The sequence below is a fragment of the Lepidochelys olivacea genome, assembly GCF_965140295.1.
Source record: "Lepidochelys olivacea isolate rLepOli2 genome assembly, chromosome: 7".
NCBI lineage: Eukaryota > Metazoa > Chordata > Testudines > Cheloniidae > Lepidochelys > Lepidochelys olivacea.
In genome coordinates, this window is record NC_140417.1 from 45,057,602 (window position 1) to 45,083,700 (window position 26,099).

Consider the following 26,099-nt stretch of genomic DNA (forward strand, 5'->3'; position numbering starts at 1 on the left):
ATCGAAAGGGCAAAGGAAGGCTGTAGCAGAGCTGGGCGCCTGATGGCAGGTGTAGGGGAAGAGATCAGAAACACGGATGGGTACATTTTAGCACCAAACGTATTACTGTAATAGATCCTATTTGACAGATGGGCTAGAATCTCAAGTGCTTCAGCTGAACAGCTTGGTGAGGGTAAAGCAAGGTCTCTTCTGGAGACAGCACCGCACAGACTGATGTGCTGAGCGAAAGAGCATGATGCCAGGGGGACAAGAGGTCAGACACCCTCTCAAAATAAGGATTATAATACAAAATGTGTGTGTGTGGTGCTGAAACATAACTATAGTTCTGGTTCCAATCCTATTGGAGTGCTAGAGGGGAAAGGAGAAAACTACTCCAGGGGAAGAGGTGACAAGTGTGTGTATCTGGGGAAGGGAGTAGAAATTGGGGAGGTCATCAGGATTTGTAGAAGTGTTGGAATTTTACCTGGGTTGAGCTCCCCAGAACCTCAAGATCCCTTCAACATGCCCTGCAAAGCTCAAGCAGCTGAATTCGGACCCTGCCTGGTCCACTAATGACCTTGAGGGAAGAGGCACAATCTAACATCTGAGTTTGCAGAGGACACAAATTTAAGGCAGCAGCAAATGTGGAGGGACACAGCAAACAAATCCAGACCGATCTGGAGAGATTAGGTTTATGGGCTGCGGGAAGCAACAGGGAAGGGAACAATGGGGCCAGAAGCCGATTAGTGACTGCAAATCTGTAACACTGATGTCAACGCTCTAACAGACTGGTTTGAAATAAAAATCTGAAGGAAAGAGACAGGTGAAATGAAAAGCAGAAAAGTCAGGCGGCTTCTCCCCACAGTGCATTGGTACAGACTGAAGAGGTAAATATCGGAGTATGATAAGACAGACAGGCTGAGAGATCACTGGCAGGAGAAATCTCCAGCCTTGCGTCAATCAGATAAATATTGGAATCGGATCAGGTTATATTCTGCACCTTTTATATAGGGTAGGCTTCAGAAATACAGACAAGTAGTTCTTATGCTCCCTACTTATCCAGCGGAGCCTCTCAGATCACCCCTTCAATAATGCCATCGCTGATAGCCTGCTTGTCTCTCTGTTAAGTCTCGGTGCCATTTTTATGCTGCCTCCTATACATGGAATGCTCCCCTCACTCTGCAAGCCTCTATTCACTGAATGAAATTCCTCCTGAAATCTCACTCTTCCCAGGAGGTCCTCTGTAAGTGAATCAACAACATTCACTGTCTCCTCCCTACATTATCTGCATGCATGTGCCCACACACAGAACCACCACAAAGTACAGAGGCCAGGAAAGTATCCACTTGATCATACTGCTATCACCCCATCCTTCCTCTGCCCAGTCCCTCCCTGTGTTTCACATCCCTGCCCATCTCGTCACACCTAAAAGTTTTGAATCCAAGCCCTTTGTGACAGGACTGTCTTTTCAGGAAGTACCTAGTACATTTATGGGCGCTAAAAGAGAATGGTGTTAAGCACATTTCAGAAAAAACATGGCTAAAAATAACTTCTTCCTGCCCTCCTCCTGAAGTACACGTTCTGGGTTCTGCTCTGATAAAACTGCTAATGCCTACAGCAGTGTTCAGAATGCAGCTCCCTGCTCTGCTTTGGATGTTAAACCATCATCATTTGCCCACCAACTACAGCAGGGGAAATTAAATAGAGCTGTGAGCAAACGTCTTAGCAGATAAAAGCCTTTAGTGAGTTTATTACGGGAGTTAGTTTTAAAGAACACTGATGACAAACGTTGCTTTCAGAGATTTAGCCAAACATAAAATGGCAGTTGCAGCTTTAAAAATAAAGACACAAAATCATTTAAAGTGAAACTGGCTCAATTACAAGGCAGCTTTGTCATGTTTCAATTGGACCCTTTTGCTTTGGCTTCTGGTATTTTTCTTTTGAGTCTTTGTCTTCCTGCACTGGCAGGGGTGGCTCCCACTCCAAGGCCCACACAGAATCAGAGTGTGTCACACCCAGTCCCTCTCTCTGCCAACACAGCTCTAATTCCCACAATACGTTTGCTAGCATTTTGTAGAGTCTAGTTGTGTACATTTCCAAGTAAGGAGTCAGCCAGCCTTTCCCTGGAGAGGCTATTTCACAGCTTAATGCATCTCGCTGTCTGGAAGCAACAGCTCCCAGCATTAAACTGTTTTGCACCCATTGCCAATTCAAATCCTTTCCCAGTCTCTTAAGCCCAGCCTCTCACCTCATTAATGCGGATTTGCTGGAGCTCCTGTTCAGCTGCAGTCAGCGGGGCTGGGGCAGAGCAAGACGACACATGCTTCTGGTAGCCACTTAGTGAGAGGTCTTCCTGCAGCCACCAGACAGTAGAGAGAGTAAATGTCATTAGCATACAGAATGAAGATTGCTCCCTCCCCGGACCACAATGCCCACCAATGCATGAGAGATGGAAGAGAACGCTCTCCTGGAAGTGCTACCTGCCGCTGCTTTAGACTCTGACCACACAATCCAGTACAGTGTGAACTCACATCGTTCCCAAGGTTTCTCAAGGAAGCACAGCACAGCCTGTAAACAGGCAATATAGGGGCTCCACATTTTTGGCCACTATAACAGGGGGCTACTTCATACAGTAACAAAAAAATCACAGATTACGATTAGCTCTATATAGCAGGTAACACACTGTGTAGAGTAGGTCGCACATCCATTGTGGCTCTATGACCTATATGAAGATGTAGATTTGATCCCAACTCAGGAGAACTTACAGTCTACACCAGTTGTAAGGGTTTGTCTACACTAGGAAATCTTACCAAAACAGTTACTCTGGAATAATTAATAATATGATGATTAATAATTATTCCTGAATAGCTACTTCACTGAAGTTTACAAGCACAGACAAGCCCTAAGTCTTTTTAGAAGTTAAACAAAATCTTAACTAACTTTCTCCACATTTCAAATAATCCCCCATCTGGAAGTGGTTTCTCCTTCTAGTTGCCCGATTGCAACACAGTTTATGACCTGAGCAAATCTGTGGCAGCTGGAGATATTAGATTATTTCCATCTGTAACAGGTACTTATCCCAAGCTCTAGGCACATAAACAGCTGACCCACAGAATTCAGGCTGGATCATGCCAGCAATTTCAGAAACTCCCAGCTCACAAAAAAGTGAGCCCCATCCCCCATCACGTCCCTTTGGGGAAAAAACCCTTGAAAAATAAGCCTACATTGGAGCATACTCTGAAAGTCAGAAAAATGTGGGCTGTGTTGCACCAAGATGGGTGGCAGCTATTAGCGCAGGTGGCTGCAGTTAGCAAACAAGTTTTACTATAGCAACCTGGTTTCATTTATTGAGACAAGCTGCCACCTTGTGGCAGTTTTTATTTAAAACAGCAACTTTATAAAACACCATGTGCATTCCTCCTCCCACCCCACAATCTCTTCTATAAATGTAAGAATAGGTTTTCTTTGGTGTTTCACTAGATTAGCAGAAAAGAAACCTTCTCTTCTGCTTAGTGCCAAGGGGCAATATGATTAATCATTTTATAAAATGATTTCTTCATTCAAAAAGAAGGAGGACTAAGGACATTGCCAGGATAACCCTAAATGGATGAAGATGCAGCCTGAAGGCAGTGAAGGGGTTAAAGGAACCAGCTCTCCCGGAGTGAGCAGACTGAAAGAAGCCTGTTCCCCAGCTGCCAAGGTAGTGACCCACACAAATCTCAGCACCTGCTGCTGAGCTGAACAGTCAAGGTCAAAGATCTCAGTCAATCTCATTTGTGCACAGACACTTCAAGAACAGAGCGCCTGCAGGCACTCTCTTTAACCTTAAAAGAATGAAGAGACTCTAAAGAAACAAAGAGAGAGCAGTAACAAAGGAGGGAAAAACCTAGCAGTGATCCAGGAATATTTTAACCCCCAGGTGTGGTATCCCAAGCAGTTTTGGCACTGGTTATTGCATCAAGCCTGATCTACACCTAAAACTAAGGTCAACCTAGCTACAGTTGTTAAGAGGTGTGAAAAATTCACACCCAAGAGACACAGTTAAACCAACCTAAGTCCCAGGTATAGACCCAGCTAGGCCATCAACCTAGCTACCACCCCTCAAGAGAGCGGATTGACAAAACCTCTCCTTATTGCTGCAGCAAAGGTCCGCCCCACAGTGCTACAGCGGTGTGGCCAGACCCTCAGATGTTAACCAGAAGGTGCTGTGGGCTTGCAGTCCATACCTTAACTGTTCCAAACAGCTCATCCTTTATGTGTCCTCCTCCAAATTCTTTTTTCACTGTTGCTCGGGTCGCTGCATACAGCATCTTCAGCCTAACCTGGACAAGTAGAGAGGGAGCAAGATCTATTCAGTGAGGTAGAAAGGTTAACAGGACCGGAGCCTGGGCTCCTGCTCTCTGCTAATTCAAGGGCATCAGTTCTGCAGATGCTGCAGTGCTAGACTTCTACTGTTGGTGATACTACAAGGCATCGGAGAAGACAGAACTCCTCTCATTAACAGGAATCCACCCCCATTTGTTATTAACTGCACCATCCTGGCGATGCAGTCACATTCACTGTCCTAAGATATATTCAGACTGTCTTATCAGTTTCATTTTCACACAGCTATAGAATTAGTAATGACAGCTGAGACCGACAAGATGTCATCGAGATTCTAGTCAACCCAATTCAGTAACTTTACTGGCATGACAAGCCATACAAGCGTTTCCCCTACCTTTAAAGGGCTAATCTCTAAATACTTGCTCCAAAATTGCAGCTTGCAGTTTGGATTTCAGTCCTCCTCTAAACTGGATCCTTTATTTGATTGATCTCACTGTTTAAAATTCCACTTTAAAGCAGCAGGAGAAAGCTGTGGCTTTAATTAAAGCTCATGGTTTCTAATCTTACCAAGTCTAACTCCAGAGAATAATTTCTCCTGGCTATTTTGGTTGCCTCTGGTCTTCCACCTAGAGCCAGAAGCAAATTGCCTTTCTCCCCATGCGCCCACACACCATCACAACCAACTTCTTGATTGCTTCTGTCCATAAGCTATTACTGTCCATCCCACATAAGACTGCTTTACCAGACTTTCCCTCCCCAACTCACCACCACAAAAACCTGCTGTTAGTCAGTAGCCCCCATTGCAGAAGAATTTTTGGATAGCAGGACAGTCCAGAATGGCTTAAATGCAGCCAGTAATCACCTTACCACAAAGCACAACCTGACTCAACAGCCAGTGGCGATAACAGAAGGAAGATCCTGGCACTCCTGGGGGAGAAGGGTTCTGTAATGAATTTAGGTCTGGCGGAAAGTGTCTGATTAACTGAGCCAAGCCAGCACAGGCAACAGCAGTGACAGCTTTAATAATACCACGTAACCTCTAGATTGTTCTTTTCATCAGTAGATATCAGAACACTTTACAAAAGGAGGTCAGCATCATTATCCCCATTTTACTGATGGGGAAGCAGAGGCCCAGAGCGACGAAGTGACTTGCCCAAGTTCAGCCAGGAGAGCTGGGATAGATCCCATATCTCTCGGGTACCGTCCAAGTGCTCTATCCCCTAGACCACGCTGCCTCCCAGAGCAATCTTATTTCATTCTAATCCTCTACTGTTGACTTGAGCTGAGCTTGGGTTAAGTCACCAGCTGTCACTTTCCCTCCTCTGAAAAGTGGGAATAAGAACACTTCTCTTATGGGGAGATTGGGGCTTCAAAAAAAAAAAAAAAAAAAAAGTTAGGTGCAACGGGATCAGGTACAAACATTAATATCCTGACTGGCCACCAGGAGTCACTGTGGCTCTAGAATTAAGGTTTTTTTCTTGTGGTGTTTGATGTGTGTTGTTAGAGTAATACAGGCTGATAATTGGAGACAGTGTACAGGAGAAGGAGTCTGACCCACACGCTCAGGGTCTAACTGATTGTCATATTTAGGGTCAGGAAGGAATTTTCCCCCAGGTCAGATTGGCAGAGATCCTGTGGGTTTCTCACCTTCCTCTGCAGCGTGGATCATGGGTCACTTGCAGGTTTAAACTAGTGTAAATGGTGGATTATCTGTAATTTGAAGTCTTTAAATCATTATTTGAGGGCTTCAGTAGCTCAGCCAGAGGGTAGGGGTCTGTTACAGGAGGGGATGGGTTAGGTTCTGGGCCCTGCAACGTGAAGGAGGTCAGACTAGATGAATTCATGATTGTCCCTGCTGGCCTTGAAGTCTGAGTCAACCCTGCCTGCATGCGGTTACATGTCAGATCTCAAGTAAAGCAGGGTTGGGCTGAGTCGTGACTTGGGTGGCCAGAGGATTCTGTAGATAGCTCTCTTCCCTAGAGTCAGTCCTGGATCAACCCCTGGGCAAACTGGAAGGGGACACTGCTGACAGGAACAGCTTACAAATGAGACCTAAAACCCAGGTCTTGACCACTCATGGTGGCACTTTTTGCCAGAGTAGGAGTGTTAAATCTTGGCCAAGTTTCCTCACGGATAATTACATTCCACTCCCTAAATTCTCCCTACAGGCTGGATTCACTCCTTACCTGCATCTGTCATGTAGTTTATGGGAGTCTGTTAAACGGTAGCCAAGCTTCCCCCCAGAGGAGAACTGATTGCACACGGCATTACACAAGCATGCTACAGAACAGAGCATTTGCAAAGCATGTTAGGATCCATCTGGCTAACCAGCACTACACGGAAGTTAGATGATAAGCTCTGCTAAGTGAGTCTTCAGAAAGTGATACACTAACCTTTGAATAATTCCAATAATCAGCCCTTAAATACAGATACACAAACATTCCTGCAAGTGCCAGGAAAATTACAACTCTGCAAAGAGGAATTTAGAGAGACCAAAGGCTTACGGGGGAATTGTCAGGGGACCAGGAGATGAAGAGCCACTCAAAGCCCTGTGCGTTCTGGGTGTCCAGCCGGTAGAGGATATAACATGGCTGTTGTTCATCCAGCAGCGGCAGCACAAAGGAGTCATAGTCTTTATCCCAATGGCGAGACAATTCTTTGTAGGCTCCCAGCACTAGCTGCTCTGAAAGGAAGAGAAGAACTATGAATTACAAAGCAAAAGTTAGCACAGGCCACAGGGCTGCATGACTCATTGCTCCAATGCAGGGGTCTCAAACATGCGGCCCACAGAGCTATTTCCTGCAGCCCACCAAGCAGCCCACCCCCGGCCTACCTCCAAGCCAGGGGTGGGCAAACTACAGCCTGCAGGCCGGATCTCCCCCCATGGCCCTGCGCCACTCCCGCTCCAGCACAACGTCCCTGTGGCCGGGGTACCTGGAGGAGCGGCAAGGCAGCGCACAAAGCCCTGTGCCCTCACTGCCCCCCCCTCCCCGGGCTGCAGGGACATGGTTCTGGCCGCTTCCCAGAGCGGAGCAGAGCGGCGCAGGGCAGGCAGGCAGGGAGCCTGCCCTGGCCCCGGTGCACACCATTGCCACCCCGGAGCCCACACCCAGAACCCCTCCTGCACCCCCGGGGGCGGGGGGGGGGGACTTAGGGGAAGGGGTTGGAAGAGGCGGGGCAGGGCCTGATGGAAGGGGTGGAGTGAGGGTCGGGCTGGGGGGGGCAGCGAGTAGGGGGTGTTGTCAGTGATGCGGCCCTTGGGCCAATGCACTAGTCCTCATGTGGCCCTTGTGGTCATTTGAGTTTGAGACCCCTGCTCTAATGCCTTGCACTCCTGAGAGCTCAGATGCTGCAGCCCTATTCTCTGCTCTATCTGAGAGAGCTTGTGCAAAGCAATCCAGATGCTATTCCCTTACGTGCATTAATGTGTGGGCTGACCGCGCACTCTCAGAGCCTCTCAGGGAGCGGAGTGCACAATATCACCCCCATAAACATGTGCAGATGTTTCAAAAGTCCCAGCCAGTAGGAGGTAAAGGGAAGGAGAAAGGTTACATGGGATTGCAAAGGGGCTTGGTCTACCCCATACCATGATTTCTGAACACAAAATTAACACTGGAATATGAAGCTTCTCCCATATCAGGAGAGCAGGGCTCAGGAGTTGCAGCTCTAAACAGCTGGATGAAGTTACCTGTTGTATTAGAAGAGGCACCAACATGCTCAGGTTTTAATTAATCCAAATGGCAACTGCTCCGCATTGCTTTCTGCATTCAATGGAGTCTGCTGTGCTGAAATGTGCTGGGTGGCTGCCTCCTCCCAGAGACCTTCCCCACAGCGAGATACAGCCTCACCCAGTCTCTCAATGAGTGCACATTAAAGCAGGAGTTACGGGGAGGAAGACAAGTGGGAGAAGCTGCAACCACCAGGGCTGAGGAGTGGGCACACGGGCAGGTGCCAGCTACTCAGGGAGGGTGGAGAGGCTAGGACACCACAGCCCCACTATAGCCACTGTGGGTGTGTGGCCAGCACAAACCAACACAACTTAACTCTTCACAGCTACAGGAGTCACTCAGCCACTGCCTGCAGCGAGGAACTGATCTGTCAGCAATCCCACCAGCTGCTTCTCCACACTGCAAAGCAGTTGATTTCCAGGAGTCCCAAAAGCTGGCTGGAATCCCCTGCTCAGCTGAGCTCCCCTGGAATCTCCTGTCTTCCAGCCACTCCTCATACCCATACAGCCTCCCTGGCAGACCTGGTGAGTGAGGCTCTCACAGGAGATGCTACCAGCGCTGCTACCAGCATTCCCCAGCTCTGCAGACTTTGATCAAATGCACGTGGATAGCTTCCCTCTCCCCACAGCCACCCGGAACCCTCCCTGCCCGCTATCCCCGCTCCTGTCCAGGCTAAGGTTCCCCACCCCTCCCCAGTGGTCACTGGTCTGGTCCCTAGGCTTTCAGCTGAACTACAGCAGTGACAGGGGAAGGCAGCAAAGCGTTTGGGGCCATTTCCGGAAACCTCAGTTTCCCCTGTGATGCAAAAAGGGGAGAGAAACCACCACTGAAATACGACTGCCAACATCAGCCGCTTCCTGCCCGTAGCCTGCTGCTGTGGTTTGGTCCAAGCACGCATTCTACCATCTAGGGAGAAGGGAAGTTATGGGCACATCTCGCTGACACCATTTTGATGGCACTATGGTGCCACGCAGGGCAATACCCTGCGCCTCCTCTTCCTGCCGAGCTTGTCAAGGCTGATGCCAAGCCACGCAAAAGGTGTCGAACATGCCTGGAAAGGAAAGTACTGAGCATGCAGGGGAGGAGGAGCAGGGCAAGGCACCATTCAGGAATAAGAGCCAACGAGATGCTAGCTCACAGAACTGGGGTTTCCCTTCCCCAGTCAAACACCCTTCTGCCGTGTTGCAAGGAGGGTGAGCAGGGGGCCATGCTGGGGGCAGGTAGTGGAGTCTGGGGAATTTGTGTAAAGGAAGGGTTGGGGTGTGCAGGAACACACTGTCCCCCGTGCTCAGAGCATGACGACATCTTCATATGAGCAAGGCACGGATTGAGGAGAGGTGCTGTGGAGAAAGGCAGGGTGGGACCCACAGATCACCTTTCATGTAGTACCTCCAAGTCAGACCCCACTAGGGCCTTCCAAAGCAGCAGGTCTTCAGCAAACAGCCCCAGCCAGAGCCCTTCGGGAAAGAGCTCACATGCAGCTAGAGAGCATTCCTGAGCCCTGCAGCCATCCCTGGAGAGAGGTGACGCTGTCAGTGTGTAACAATACAGTGTGTGCAAAGAAAGCAGAAACTGTCTTCTCAGGGCCACAGTGGCCCCAAGGGGCAGAGGAGTCTTGCCTGGAAAGCTGCATTCGTCCAGTCCCTAGACCCAACCCACCCCATCAGACTCACATGTCGAGGAGCCTTGTGTTCCAAAACAAACGACATGCTCGTGGCTAAACACAGTCCGCTAAGTGCAGGGTACCAACGGGTGGTGAGCCAGCGTGCAAACGGGAGCACAGAGCCTGCAATTTGTACTTCTCACATCCAGCCTTCCAAGAGAGGCCACAAACAGTTTGTCTGTCTGTCTTTTCTGGCTTCTTGCCACATCCCAGGATAGTTCCCATTGGTTTCAATGGGAATCTCAAGCCAGCAGAGGATTTCCACTGCTCCTTCACCCAGGGCTTAGTGACGTGACAGGGGTTTGTAAGGTTCCCACTCGTGCTGTGATAACCCTGGAGACTTAGGTTTCCCAGAAGCTGAAAGCAAAGCAGCCTCTGCAGGGTTATCAGGAAGCTGGATGAACACAGAGCTCCAGGAAGAGCAGCCTACCTGCTCTGCCCCTAATATTCTTACGGCGCTACCTTTCCCAAACAACCACCATTGATATCCCGTGGGGTGGGAAAACACATGGCCACAGGCATCTCCCCTGTGTTTTGGGATTCCCCAGGAGGATCTTCAGGAAGCCACTGAGGAAGAAGGAGGAGGAGTGCACCTCCTGCACACAAGGGTAGCTGGTGAGGGGAACACGCTCTGGGTCCACCCAGAAGTGCCTCCTAATCCCTGGTTTCAGAACTGATGGGACACCCTCTAGGGATTCTGGTGCATTGCTGCCAGGGGACCTGAGTGTGCTCCGGAGCTATTGCTTGAGCAATTGTGGGGTGCCTCTCCATGTAGGGGTTTGGGAGGCAGTGGCCTACACCAGGTGGCATGTGGATGAGCCTGTTGGATTGAAGAACAAACCCACAGAAGGGGCCACCCAGTCCAGGAGGATGAGCAGGAGCCCCCAGGCTCCCACAACTTTTGAAGATGCCCTATCTAAAGCAATGGTTAAAGTCTGTTTGTGTAGGGATTGCGCTTCCCCCCCCACACACTCCCTGCACCACTGTACAAACACCCAGCCCCCGCATGGGCAATGTCAAACTCAGCAGGACTGGGTCGGAGGATAAATAGAGGTTTCATACAGCCCTAATTTCCACCTACCCTCATCACAGCTGCATCCTCCGGCATATAACCCTATCCCACACATCCACTGCACTTGACACTCCAAGGGACCTAGCAATTATGGTTTTGCTCCTGAAATCACAGGAATTCAAATCCACCAAAAATGTATTCCGTTTCTACCACGCACCTCAGAAAAACTAGGTCCAGATTTCCAGAGCCATTTATACACATGTGAATAATTTCTGCACACAAACTGCAAAACTGCAGTTGTGCAACTACGTACCCCTTTGCCTATGAGTTTAGCAGTCCTGGACTCTCAGTAAGTTACAAGTGGCACCATGCCACAGCACTGATAATGCATGTGCGTGCAGGTGAGGGAGAGACTATTAAGTGGGCAGGTTTCAGAGTAGCAGCCGTGTTAGTCTGTATCCGCAAAAAGAAAAGGAGGACTTGTGGCACCTTCGAGACTAACCAATTTATTTGAGCATAAGCTTTCGTGAGCTACAGCTCACTTCATCGGTCAGAAGTGAGCTGTAGCTCACGAAAGCTTATGCTCAAATAAATTGGTTAGTCTAAGGTACCACAAGTACTCCTTTTCATTAAGTGGACAATTACCCCTGCAGCTTGGCCCACTTCCACTGACCGTCAGCCCATCTCCAATACATCACTTGATTCAAAACAAAAGTGCTCACAGTATAGTTTTCTCTTGCTTCCAATCAGGAAAAGGAAGCTTTCAGGTTTGCAATCAGCTCTGCTGGACTTTTCCAGCAGGGTTCATGTGATCTGTAAGGTCAGGTGGCAGATTCCCACAGATTTCCTTTGCTTGCAGGGGGCAGGCATGCGTGTTCTTCAGTCTTTACCCTCATCATCCACGTCTCTGGTACCAGGACATCCTCTAACCGCTCTCCACCACAGCTGAATCAATCACACACACACACAATCTGTTTCGCTGCAGTTGCAGCCATCGCAACTCAACCTGTTTGTTCCCAGCTGGCAGATCAGTGGGGAGATCTCAGGAGAGCTGAACACTTCCTCGGGGAAAGGCACTACACTGCAAGACAGCAATAAAGAAGTCAGACTGGGGAGAACTATTAGGACACCTATCCATTCACCCACTCCCTTCTGTCGACGCAGGATTGTTCACCACAGCAACGTACCATTAAGTGCTTTGTCCAGCCTCATGGTGAATGACTCAATGTCCAGTCCCATCATCTCCTCCAGGAGACTATTCCTCAGTCCAGCAGAGCTCCCCCATTATATCCTCTCTGATATTCAACCTTCACTTAACTTCATTCTGCTACCTCAACACCCCTCCTGGGTGTCAACACCCTTCGTCCTAGTGACAGACACGCGCAGTTCCCACTTCGTCCTGCCCCCAGGCTGTTTGGTTCCTTCCTCCCAATCGATCCCTTCGCGCTCTGTGCAGCTAAAACACCCAGGGTCACCGGACGTGACCTACCTTCTCTCACACACACACACTCACCCCTTAAGTCTGTAAAGTACATTTTTCCCTACAGCTACAAAGTAGACAGCTATCAACAGTACTAGATAGAGGGATCACTTTCAGATGCAGACTTATCTATTGGAGCAACTGTTTCTATCCTCAGGTAACCAGGTTCTTGTGTTAACACAGCTCCCCTTTACTTGCATAAATGAGGGGAGTGGAGGGGGGAGGGGTCCAGTAGCAGGAGGTTCTCAGAGAGGGGTCCTGGCTTTGGAATTTGTTTCCTTTACCTTGCTCTGCTAGAACCTGGATCAGGGAAGCATCAGAACATGCTGCCAGACTCACCTGTATCACCCTTAAAGGTGAGGTGCTGATGACTGGGGACTGGGTGAAGAAGAAGGGAGTGTTTGGAGTTGAAGAAGGTCCTACCCTTTAAGTTTTACAGTTTTTCTCCATTTGAGAGAGTTTGCTTCATAATTGTGTTGTCTATTTTAGAGTCAAATTAAATAAAACCTGCAAGTGCACCCCATCACTCTGTCAGGAGTGGATGGATTTTACTGGTCACACCAATACAGATCCTAACAAAGGGGAGAACAATTCTGGATGCCAAGTCAGGCAACCAGGAAGATACAGCAGGGAACAGAAACCATAAGCAAGCACAGGACAGAGAGCCACTGCCAAATTCAAATCAATGGAAGTTAGTCCATTAAAAAATAAAAATTCAGATTTGGCCCATTTAGGTGCTAAAATTTTAAATATTGTTTCAAGTTCCATTTTTAGATGTCCTAAGGGGCTTTCTGCTCCTTTGGAAGGGACTGAAAAGCAGGTCAATATACTCTCAACCTCCTCCATTTCAGCTCTGCAGCAACTGTTGATGTGAATTTTATAGCGACGGGGGCCCAGCATGCCTGTGAATTTCCAAGGAGCAGCGCAAAAGAGCAAGGTCATGACACTAGCGCAGGAGAGAGTGTGCAAGTAAGCATCACCAGCGAAATGAACGATACACACAAGGACTGGCAAACACACAAGCCTAAAGAATCCCCTTCTGTTATAGCGGTCTTGGGTACAGAACTTTCAGCTGGGAAGGTGGTTTTTCAATTGGACAGTGTCCCTTTGACTACTTCTGCTGGCTCCAGGAGGAGATGCCAAATATTCTGAAAAATTTTGCATTAACTCAGAAGGAGAATGCAGAGATTGAAAATGCTGAAGAGGAAGGGATCAGGACATCCCTTGGTCACCATGAGATGAAGGGCTCTCTTCCAACAGCAGCCAGCCACAGCCTCAGGCAAAGAAGACAAGCACAAGTACTGACAGCACACTCACCCTGTAACAGCAACCAAGAAAACTACCTGGGCACATGAGAATAGATCAGACACAGAAGATCACCAGTGCTAGCCAGTGTGCTGTATGTGTCTCAGGCTAAAGACCATCCCGTCACAGAGCCTGATCCAGGGCCCACTGAAATCTATGGGAGTCAGGCCCATGATTTTCAGGAATGCAGCCAGTCTGGGTAGTGAGGGAACCTGAAGTGAGGCCAGAGACTGCAGCCAGTAGGAGAAGCAGCCGCCAAAGCAAGGTCCTCTGGACAGTCACAGAACTCTCTCTGCCAGGTGCTGATTGGCTGTTTGTTCCAACCTTCTCCCTCCCTCCTTGTCCTTTCACCTCTGTCACATCTGCCCTTACCTACAGGATGGTTACAGCAGACAAGAGGCACCTGCCATTTGGGTTACAGGGAGCACCTCCAAACTCCAGATGCACAGAGGTGAAGGGACAGACACCCACTGGGCAGCTCAAGAGTCAGAGGGCTGTGGTGGGGACTGAGTATGTAGGATGCCTTGTCTGCCTTTCTCTCACCAGAAAAATAGGTTGCATGGGGCAATTTTTCCCCTTTCATTTGCAGACCACCTCTCTGGACAGGTAGCTCCATCAGTCAAGTGAGGCCCTGCTGGCTCTGCAAGCACGAACAGGCAGGAACACGATTAGAAGTTGTAGAGTGGTTGGGACTTAATGATAGACTTCTGATTCCAGGGACACCTCAGTCCCATCTACACGGCCACTTTCACCATTCAGTAACTGGGCAGGGGACAACAGTGTTGGAATTGAATCCTCTGGTGCGGTTACAGATGTAGCATAGACTAGCCTGAAGCTCCAAGTGTTTAGGGAGTAGACACATAATCCTGAAGAAGAAGCTCACATGGAGCCATTCCCAGGGCTTCCACACCCTCCAAGGCACCTTTCAAACAAACATGGGCATTTCCAGGCTTGAAAGGAAACTAAACCACAGAAAATCTGGTCAGGGAGAACAGTGCATTACAAGTCAGTTTCCGTAGGAGCCCTGATCTCTCCAATACATGATTGCCAGTGTCAATAAGAGAAGACATTTCAGGTGCAATTCTCTAGAGTGCTCAGCATTGGCCTAACTTTGCTCCCATTGAAGTCAATGGTAAAACTCCCCTCGACTTCCAGGGCAGCAGAGCTACGTGGATGCTGAGCATTTCCTAATATCTCACCCTCTGTTTCTATTAATCCTTGTTTCTACTGGATGGATTTTTGGGGAAAACAAGATGGCACTGACTTCCAGCTATTCAGAAGTCATGCTGTCCCTGATCCTTGTCTCACCTTTAGGAATTGCCAGTGAGCATTTAAACAAGCTGTTGAAACAGACAGAAAAACTGGTAAACCAATAAGTGATTTTCTTTGGTGTATTTTAGCTTCAAACTAGCACAACATATAGGCCTGAGATGCACAAGATCGGCATCGGAAATGTATTTTAAAAAAGTATCAATCCTTACGTCACTGATCAGCAAGTAGCTACCGCACTTACTATTAAACTGTTTATTCTGCAGGTGTTGCTCTGGTGAAGTATTTTAGGAGGAAAAGGAGAGATTAACTCATCAACCTGAAATGGCCTAGAATAAATAATCGCCTGCTAGGGCAGCATTTTAAATTTCTTTGCAAAATTAACCAACGGTAGGTGTGATTTTCTAAATTCTGCACATGCAACCATCTACCCAATGTGCATTGCACAACTGTCACAAATAGGTATGTAAATCAAGTCACTTTGCATGCAAGCAACCAGAGAGATGCATTTGAGGAGCATCTGCACATTTGATCAGATTAGTCCCTAGGTGTGACTGTTGACAGAAACCTCAGTTTCCTTTAAACTCTCTCTCTCTCTCTGCTTTGATGTTTTAACAATGCTCATGCTAATTTCAGTCTCTGCTGTGCCAGTTTGTCTTTGCTGCTGCTGCAAGAGTCTGTACCACTGCTGCAGTCTGATGCATCACTTATCTTCCGCTATTTACCATGCTTCCTTCAATTACTACCCTAACTAATGTGATGATTTGCCATGCAAATCCATACTATCATCTTTGTTCCTTTCTCAGCTTTAAAAGCTTTCTTCTTCTCTTAAGATTACTCCAGACTAAAGAGAGAGAAGCACAAAACTAGATCAAAAAATGAGAGCTGACTCTTAGGGCTGGGACACTGCATGATTTCGTGACTCACTGGGCCTCAGACTTAAATAGCTCCTTCCACCTCCCAGACTGGCAGCTCCCCATCTCCTTCTTTCCAATCCCTAGCTACAGAAAAGCTCTGCTATTGAGCTAAAGGTTGTGTGGCTCCACTCTGGGCACATGGCTTGGCAAAGGCAGGCAATTAATTGCGCTGATTCTTACAGAGAGGATGAACCTCATCCCCTCAGTACAATGTTCACTACTAGAGCCTTGCCTGGAGAAATGGAAGCCATTAGGTGGTATTAACTAGGGTTGCCAACTCTGACTCAAGTTATTCCAGGAGATTTCTCCCCCCCCCCCACAACAATGTCATTTTCTTAAAATATCCTATTAAAGTCTCCCAGATTGCTTTCAATAGTCACTGGGAGACTCCAGGCCAATCCCAGAGGGTTGGCAACCCTATTATTAACAAAATACTAAACAGTAGTGAAATACCCTGTTCTCACCTCTGTAAACAACGGGTTATAGCTGGGAGGGAAGAAACCAAATGGGACTGGGGCAGTGGAGCAGGTGAAGGTCAGGAAAAACTTCAGATAACAGGAGTAACTTGTGGGTTGCCAGTAAACCCCAGGGAAGCAGTGGAAGCCCATGGCATTAAAAAAAATAAAACCAGGACACTTGTCGGCACATTTGTTAGGGTCAAGAAACATTTAGACAAGATGCCGAAGTACACTCTCCCCACCACCCCCCGGTGCCATTAATGCCAGCTTCTGCCTTATGCAAGACATGCATAGTTCAGAGAGCGGAGGGTTTTTCTGTCCAGTAACTGCGTGCTGTGAATGGAAGAGAAGTTGTGCAGGTGAAGACTAAGCAGAACAGTTCTGGTCATGTGTACATTCACCGTTCCTTTTGCCTTTTCACTCCCAAACATTCAGTGCCTTCGCTGTGATGCTCCACAGCATTGTTTGCTCCCAGGGAACATAAAGCTCATGTTACTACCACAAAAAGGCAATTTGGACCAAAGCAGTTAAAGAGCTCTACCTGGCAGTCAGCCCACATTTATCATGCACTTTCCACTTCTAGTCTACACACAGGTTGCCCCCCAGGCTTCCCCAACAATACCCATCAGCACACCTCAGCCTGTTTCCACTGAGGAACTGAGTTCCAAAACACATCCTAGCTACATGGATATACTCCCACTTTCTATCACTGGAGCCATGTGACTTGAACAAACATTTCACACGTTGAAATGAAAATCTGGGGCCGCACAGGGAAAACCAGGCAGATGTCTCTTTATGTGGTTTGTAACATTTAAAACTAGACTGGATAAGCAAGATGATGTGCCTGAGAGCAATCCTGCACTGGACTCTGGCGAGCAGGTTCCATGAAGCAAGAGGAATTAGAGATAGAAAATTAACCCATCATTCAATTACCGTGAGGAACCACCAATGTCCCCTGGCAGAGCAGAGATCTTTGCAGGTGTCCTAACCTGGGAAGCAGCCATTTGTTAACATTTTACACAGCTGAGCAGCAGCGGCTTTGCCACGTATCACTGGGTGCTGACTCACACCACTCCAGCACAGCACATTCCTCTCACACATCGTTCCTGGCCCTAGGAACAGAGTCTGGCTGCTTAAATGTTGATCACTCCTTCCCCCCAAGTCACCGAGCATGAGCTAGTCTGTCTGCACCCAGGCAAGAGAGCTGCACTGCGGTAGCTGTGGATGGAGAGGAACAAGCCACTTAGCTTTAGGCCACGGGTAGGCAACCTGTGGCACATGTGCTGATTTTCAGTAGCACTCACACTGCCCGGGTCCTGGCCACCGGTCCGAGGGGCTCTGCATTTTAATTTAATTTTAAAAACCTTATTTACTTTATAACTAAACTATTGTTGCATGTATATTATAAACTTATAGAAAGAGACCTTCTAAAAATGTTAAAATGTATTACTGGCATTTGAAACCTTAAATTAGAGTGACTAAATGAAGACTCAGCACACCACTTCTGAAAAGTTGCCAACCCCTGCTTTAGGCAATACCTCTGACTCTCTCAGCGTAAGTTCAGAGTTAAAGCCTCATTATGCATCCTCTTGCTACAATTACTTGCATCTTGGATTGGGGGGAAACTGATATTAAGCATTTTAACCCTTGGAAGGATAGGCACAGAATTCGGCAGGGATAGCAGTGACCTGCTGCCCTACTGGCTGGCATGCAGGTAAAGGGATAGACAAAGTATTTAAAAATAAAAACTGGGGGAGTGGGAGGGGGGACATGTGCTCCCACAAAGGCTAAAGTAATAAGGCACAATGGATTCCTCCAGCTGGGATACATGAGTGGCTGACAGTTGCTTTGCCTCATCTGCTGTATCTCCTGCGATCTCACGCACGTTCCAGTTCATTCTGTGGCGATGCTGATTTACTTGGAGTTCCTTAAGAATCAACTTCAAAAACACAGAGCTTAAAACAACCTGGATCCCTTAGCGTTTTTGTCCAGAACCTCCAGGTCCAGATCTCAAGTAGGCTGGAAATTCTGTTTCTTTTCTCCCTGGACAACAGCATTGACACCAGAACCAAGGAACCTCCATGAGCAGGAACTGAAAGTCAGCTTGAATTTCTGTCAGGGTCACAGGTTTGTCTGATTTCAAGGCTAGAGTGAGTTTTGCAGTCAATGCATCTATTCTAAAAAGAAACAGGAGACTGACCCCCTGTCATTTCATACCTAGCGAGACTTCCTCTATTGTCCTGGCTTCCTCCTAGTTTTCCTACTGTTAGCGTGCGCTGGAGTTCTGTATTCAACGACTACTAACGGTCATGACTGTACCAAGTGGTGCTTCTAGACCACACAAGTAAAATAAACTTTGCTTCCTTAAAAAACATGCCAGGGTTTTCCCTGGGGGAGAGGAGGGTTCTCCCTTTGCCCACTGCCTTCACCACCACTTGCTTCCATCCCGCAACACTCACTTCTCAACTTCACATGCTCCCCACTGCTTCACGCACAAGCTCATCCCCAGATTTCCTTCCCTAGTCCTGCTTCCTTGGGCTTGTCATTTGCTATGGCTGGTCTCTAGTGACAAGGATTCTGTTATTTTGGCCAACCATTTCTGCAGGGACAGCTCTTAAAATACATCACCAGTGACTGTTCAAATGGAGCAGTGCAACATTCAGAAAGATTTCAACTTCCAACAGATCAGGCTCTGGGGAACGATAAAACTTTGATCAAGCAGCACTGCAATGGAGCTAGAAGGCAGATGGAACAAGAACAGGAGAGACAGCTGGGATGGAATTGAACCGTGCCAAGCTTAAAGTCCAGGGTCTGTGGAGATGTGAGAAATAATAAATAAAGATGCCTCCTCAACCACCCCCAACTACTGAATGACTCAACTGGGGAGAGGTTTGCACAGGCTAGGCATTTTTCTGAAAGCCTAATCCATTACACAGCATGCTATTTACATTTGGGAGAGTGCTTTGCTTCCTGACCCCTTTTAGGTTTGCTCACAGAACAGCCATTAGCAGACTGCTTCACTTTTAATTACCTTAAAAGGCAGACTGTCCACAGCTTCAGTCTCCTGCATACTGAGCTGGCCTGCTGTTCTGCAGGAGGACAGACAGACCTCAGAACAGTGGCAGGAGAACACTATAAAGAGAAGTCATAAGTCTCACAACAGTCTCTGGAGCCATCCTGCCTGGTGTTCCAAGCAAAGGCCCAGGACGCAGGGACTCCCAAACTCTAACCCTGGATCTGACAGAGACCTTGGGCAAATCACAATCTCTCTGCCTCAAACTCCCCGTTTCCAAAAAAGCATAGAATTGTCTAAGAGGCAGGGAGTAGAGAGCTCTTTGGGGCATTACTAGTGTTACCCAATACTGCTGTGCAGAGAGCTACTGTGGTGAGTGGCTAACTTAAACCTACCTACTGCACAGGGTGCTGGACACTTTTTGAAGACGAGAAGTTCCAGGCAAACACTAAGTACTATTAAAAAGAACAAGGAGTACTTGTGGCACCTTAGAGACTAACAAATTTATTTGGGCATAAGCTTTCGTGGGCTAAACCCCCCTTCATCAGATGCATGCAGTGTAAAATACAGTAGGAAGATGTTATAATCTTCCTACTGTATTTTCCCACTGCATGCATCTGATGAAGGGGGGGTTTAGCCCACGAAAGCTTATGCCCAAATAAATTTGTTAGTCTCTAAGGTGCCACAAGTACTCCTTGTTCTTTTTGCTGATACCGACTAACACGGCTACCACTCTGAAACTAAGTATTATTATACCCCGAACAGGACAGCTGGTGTCAGTGTAAGACTTTGGTAGAAATCCACTCTGCCTAACACCTAGAAGCAATCCAAGCAGAACCTGCATGGATACAAAAATGCTTTGCAATAAAATTAACTTTCATAAAACCAGGAAGTGTCTCAGCATCTTCCATCTAGCCCAGTAGCTCTCAATCTGCAGGCTACTTGCGGCCTAATCAGCACACAGCTGTGGCCCATGGGACATCCTGAGGGCCATACAGGTAGCATATATATATTGTGTGGATGCGGCCCACATAACAGAGAGAGCTGCATATGCAGCCTGCAACAGTAAGTAGGTTGAGAATCACTGATCTACCCCTTAGAATAGCAAACGTGATTTGATGGCCAACCTCAAAGGAGCTGGCTGCTTGCAGTCAAGTTCAAAGAGGCAATGAGTGGAAAGTTCTAACTTTGCAGCACGAAACACCCAGCTAGGGAATAGCATCGTCAGCTGCCCAGCCTCAGGGTTGGCTAGATAGAGAGGGGGATGGTGGACACAGGCAGGCAGGGTCAGCCTGGCACCATATCAATCTGTTTCTCTGCTAATGTGTCCATTTAATTTCAGGCCATCTCAGCAATGCCAGCTTATGACAGAATAATGTAACATGCCTGCTTTCATTACTCATTTGCCGAGCTTTCTAACCAAAGATGAATGGAGCATACATATTTTTAAATAAGCATCACTGCACTGTATGGGCTCAGGATAGCAATGGGCTGGTTTTCTAATACACTCCCTTCTCCCAAATCTGGTAACTCAGATGCCATTCCTGATGCAGACACACTTGGAATGGTATTTCAACCAAAGATGTAATACCCCATCCTCAGCCTCCTCCCTTCCCCATTCCCCCATGCCAACTCCCATTTAGGGCCCAACTCTCCTCTCAGATCCACACAGTAGATCTCGATCCTCCTATTCTGCTCTCCCTACATATGCAGAACAGGAAAGCAGAATACGGGAATATGGCTTCTGGTTATCTCAAAGGTATCACTTTCAAAAAAGGGAAATCTAGACCGAAGACCACCCTAGTTATCCTAGGCCTCCAGTACTGTAGCACCTCACCATTTAATTTTTATATCCTCAAGAGTCCCCTGTGAGGCAGTGCAGTGCTGCTAGCCCCATTATGCCTCAGTTCCCCACTTGGACAGCGGAAGTGATTTGCCGTAAGGTCAGAGAGGGAGTCAGTGGCAGAGCAGCAATTCAATCTGGGTCTCCCACGACCCAGGCCAGCATCTCAACCACTAGTTCATCCTTCCTCATTGCAGGAGCTCCCCCTTTCTCACTCCTTAAGAGAATTGAAGAGGCTGTCCTCAGCCCAAGAGTCAAACCCGTATCAGAGCACTGGCTCGCTAGAAGGACTCAACTGGCAGCAATCATACCTTCATCAGTGGGTCTTGCCACTATGTGCTTTGATCAAGTGAAATTTGTCACTAGAGCCAACTGCTATTATCCCTCAATTCACCTTCTATCCCAACAATTCCTAGTAAACTGGTTAAATAGGTCTCTGCATTTCCTGTGACTATTCTGCTCAGACACAGTCAGGCATTTCTGATGGGTAAAAAGCCATTTGCTGATTTCCTCCACTGTACTACGATAGCCACACATAATTTAAGGACTGATGATCATTCCAGCTTAGCTGCTAGCAATTCTACACAATCTCTGTTGATCAGATGCCAAGTCCTATGGTCTATACCTATTCCCCTCTCTACTGCTGGGAGCTTGGGCTATACAAAATGTCCCCCACAAAAATAATCATGGGAAGATTCACACAGGAAAACCAGAACTCCTGCCTTGCAGACAAGGGGAGCTCACAGTTAAATCCTCCCATACAGTTCCCCATGGAGTCCTCAAGTTCTACAGCAACACGTCATGCAGATGAAGATATCCCATTCGGTCTCTGCAGAGATGACATGAGTACAGCTCTCATGAGTGGTGACGAATGTATTCTTACTGAGATCGCCAGTTGCAAATAATCCAACACTGAATCAGCTGCACTGAGGGGAAAGAGTGGGCACCCTGCTTATGCATAAACCTTACTGAATTGATCTTACCAAGAGCCCCATGAGCCAGGCAAGGATTATCCCTTGTTACCGAGGAGGAAACTGAAGCACAGAGATTAAGAGCTTTATTTTCAAAGATGCTGAGAACTCTCAGCTCCTACTAATTACTCTGAAGGGGTGGGCGATCAGAACTTCTGAAAATCAGGCCCCAACTGACTCTGCCCAAGGTCATAGTGAGTCAGTGACAGAGCTGGGAACAGAACTTGGAACGCCTGACTTCCAACCCGTGGTTTAGTCACGAGACTGTCCTCCTGTCCTACCAAACGTCCAGCCTCTACCTGGAAAATCCCTGGGTATTGCAACATGCTAGGGCACACAGAAGCAAGCAGAATCTGCTCAACATTACGAGCATGACTTGCACTAGTCCCTCACCCAGCATGGAAAGGATACAAAACTAGCACCCAGCAGAGAGAGAGATACTGACTCACACAGGAGAGGGCGAAGGGGACGATGGAACATCCTGGTATATCTGGGTAGGATAATCTATGCAAGAGAAAGCAAAAACAGAACTGATTGGACGTAAGTTCATTATGCTTCCTGCTCCATGGGTAGCAGTAACTAGTCAGTTTCCTATTATGCACTCTGGGTCCAACTCTGTGCAGCACCTCCAGCAGGTACCCTAGCAAGGCCTCAACACATGGGTGGGGGTGCAGAGGTGGCTTTACGGGTCTTAGGTTCTGATGTGGGGGAGGAAGTAGCCCCTTGCGTGAGTTTGAGTACACCCTAGCTGCTCTAACTTAAGCAGCGCAACTCATATAGCACCAAGGGCTATGTGCCTGATCTCTCCTGCTCCCTGCACATCCCCTTATGCTAGGGTCTGCACAGAGGACAGCATAGGGCTGTTTATAGTGGCCCTATGCAGTGTGCACACCACAGAAGCCAGTTGCAGTTCCTTTCCACTCCCTCTATGCAGATGGAGAAGTACGTAGGAGCTGAGGTGGGGCACAATCTGTCTTTAACATTTACCTCCACAAATTCATTGAGAGCTACAATGCAGATTTCATGCATTTCCACATGCCCTGGCAGTACTGCAGAGAACAAGCCCTTGCGATGCTGAGGGATCCTGCATACAAAGCACTAGCCAGAAGAGAACACAGATGCAATGAATGCTGCTGTATTTATTACAGGATAAACAGATATTGTCTTTCACCAGCTGATTTCTAAAGTCTCCACCTGATGGAACTAAAGACAAGCCTGCCCATCACCCCAAAGAGAAACATGCCCTAAGCCCTTCTGCCCTAGCAAGCAGCTGATGGGCTGGCATGGATTAACGTCTGCAGTGCAGGTTTTACAATGGTCAGCTAATCAGTAATGCAGCCTGCTCTGGGACATATTGCAGTTAGGGCTATGGAAAACCTACCAAAAAGGTTCTGTAGTAAGTTAGCAGGCAAATCAATGCCTTGTTCCATTTGTTTATCTGATAAATGTGAGCTACTGAAAGTTACCTTTAGATAGCCCAAAAACAAAAAACATGCCACAGACTGATTTGCTCCACTCAATTTAAACCCAAAATAGAAATAGTAGGAACTGGAAAAAATCCTAAAGCACAAGAAACTGGGGATGTGAAAGCCATAAAACACACTACGACAGGAGGAAACGCAGTCTAGGATCTGGTCTGAGTGAACACCTTCACTTACTCTCTACATCTGGGGCCAGCTCCTCGGCAGCTGTAAGTCTGACGAAGTGAAGCTGTGCCAGGTTACGCTAGCGGAGGATCTGGCTCTGGAGTTTTGCTCACCCTATCCTATGCTGCTTTCAGGTCACGGAAGGAGAAAGCATCCATTGGGCTGACTCGGCCCTGGTCCACACTACAAACATATGTCAGTATAACTACACCACTCAGGGGTCTGGACAAGGCAGTTATACCAACTGAACTCCAGCGTAGATAGAGCTATGTCGGGAGGGCTTCTCCCATCAACTGAGCTACCGCCTCTCAGGAAGCTCTCCCTTCAGCACAGGTAGCGTCTTCACTAAGCACTACAGCACCGCCAAGTGTAAACAAGCTCAGGGATGCTGCTCTTCTGAGGCTATATCTACACCAGTGGTCTCGCGCACCCTTATCAGTAAAAATTTTTTGAGCACACACCAATATATGTATATTTATGTATAAATTATATACATGTATTACTGTACAATATATTGTGTAAATTATTAAACATACACAAAAAATAGAAATTGAAAACGAATGAGATAAAGATGAAAAATATTTTTAGAATCTTTTTTTTATTTATTCACAGTACAAAAAACCTTTTTGCTCTCACTAAAAAAAAATTTATATTTTTAGTGAGAGTAATGGGATTGAATATGCTTTATTAGTTTTGAAAATCTTGGTTTAACATTGACACAGCGGGCACTCAGGGCGGGGTCTGGGAAGGAGTTAGGGTGTGGGAGGGTGCTCAGGGTGGGGGTGCGGAAGGAGGCTCAGGGCTGGGGCAGGCAGGAGGTGAACTTACCTGGGGCAGCTCCTGTTTGCTGCAGGGGGCTCTGCACAGCGCAGCACCACCCCCATAGCCACGATTCTGAAAGCTGCCCCCCCTCCCCCCGGCAGGCAGGGCCACCCAGAACGGAGGGGCTTTAGGGCCCTGGGCTAAGGGGGCCCTGGCCTGCAGCTCTAAAGCCGCTTTTGGAATGCAGCCCTGAGAGCATGAGCCGCAGGACTCAGGAGGAGCCGGGGCAGCCTCGCAGCCAGCGGCTGGAGAGAAGCAGCGCTTTGAAGGGGAAAGCGCCGCTTCTTTCTGGTCGCTGGCTGCGCGGCTGCCCCAGCTCCTCCACAGGCAGGAGGACTCAGGGCCGCCCCCCCCGGCGGTGCTCCTCCTGCTGCGCCCCCCCAATCGATAGTCTTGCACACCCCACTTTGGAGACCACTGGTCTACACTACAGCTTATGTTGGCATAACTTCTGTCTCGGGGGGGTGGGGGGGGAAGAGGTTAATAAATCACCCCCGAGCAACATAAATTACACCAACATAAGCACCAGTGTGGACAGCACTATGTTGGCAGGAGAGCTTCTCCCGCCAACATAGCCACTGCCACTGGTGGGGGGCTGGAGTAGTTCAGCCGATGGGAGAGCTCTCTCCCATTGGCTTCGAACAGCTACATTGGAGAGCTTACAGCGGCACCGCTGCATTGATTCAGGTCCGCTGCTGTAAGCTCTCTAGAGACTAAAGGCACAGCTACACTAAAGAGACTGCTGAGGAAAAGCTTAAGCACCAGAATAAGGAATAAACTCCCAGACTGGGAACAATCCTATACCCACTCGTCGCCTCATTGAAAAAGGCTACACTAACAGTCCAAAGCACTACCATTTACAGTATTACTGCAGCATCTGGGGTGATTATCCTTCTCTTAGGTGTTTCTAGAGCACCCATCACCCAGTGGGGGTCTCCTTCCTGTAGGATTCACTCAAGGGCAGTTGGCAAACAGCCCCAGGGAAGCAGAACAGTCTACACCAGCAAAGCCATATTGTCAGGACGCAGCCCCAACATCCAAGAGACCTGACAGAGAACAGCGAAGCAGATACCAGCACTGCATCAGGCCAGACTGACTGTGAACCCCTTACTGCCACTGGGAAGCGGTACTAGCTGCCTGTACAAGTGACTGCTCCCCATTGGAAACAGGTGGATCACAGTGGGTCCCATAGAGATACTGCTGAAGAAAATAAAAGGCATCAGAATTCTGCTCCTTCAAAATGTCAGCTGTGTTCACTCCACACAGTCTATTCTGAGCGGCCACATTCCAGGAGCCCCTAGCAGGATTTTCCATCGGCAGCAGCAAGGTCTTCTCTGTTATAGCAGGATCGGCCACAGCCATAGAGAAAAACAAGGCAGCACAAAGAAATGGAATTAAACAGAACTTACCATCCTCAATGACGACTTTGATGAGACGGATCGAGCCATTCCGGGCCTTGGCAAAAAAGTCCTTTAACTCTGTGGTGGCTAAAAGAACCAGAAACATTGTGATCAAACTTAGTAGACAAACCAAATGTTATTCTGCTCTTCAAACCAAGTAGGGGAGGGGAGGGGGGGAGGAGAAGGTGACAAAAACTAATAAAGAACTAAGTGGAAGAGAGTCAAAAATCCCTGATGGTAAAAAGTGGACAGAATAAAAACAAAGCAGCC

General features: G+C 47.9%; 1 protein-coding gene across 1 annotated transcript in view; it reads right to left on the minus strand.

Moving 5' to 3' along the window:
- TWF2 (twinfilin actin binding protein 2) overlaps positions 1-26,099 on the minus strand; it is a 68,035-nt gene that overhangs the window by 16,442 nt on the left and 25,494 nt on the right. The window contains exons 2-5 of the mRNA XM_084634265.1: positions 25,839-25,916; positions 6,807-6,985; positions 4,206-4,301; positions 2,228-2,332 (exon numbers count right to left, since the gene is read on the minus strand). Coding sequence (XP_084490391.1) covers positions 2,228-2,332; positions 4,206-4,301; positions 6,807-6,985; positions 25,839-25,916 — 458 coding nt within the window. The remainder of the gene's footprint in view (positions 1-2,227; positions 2,333-4,205; positions 4,302-6,806; positions 6,986-25,838; positions 25,917-26,099) is intronic.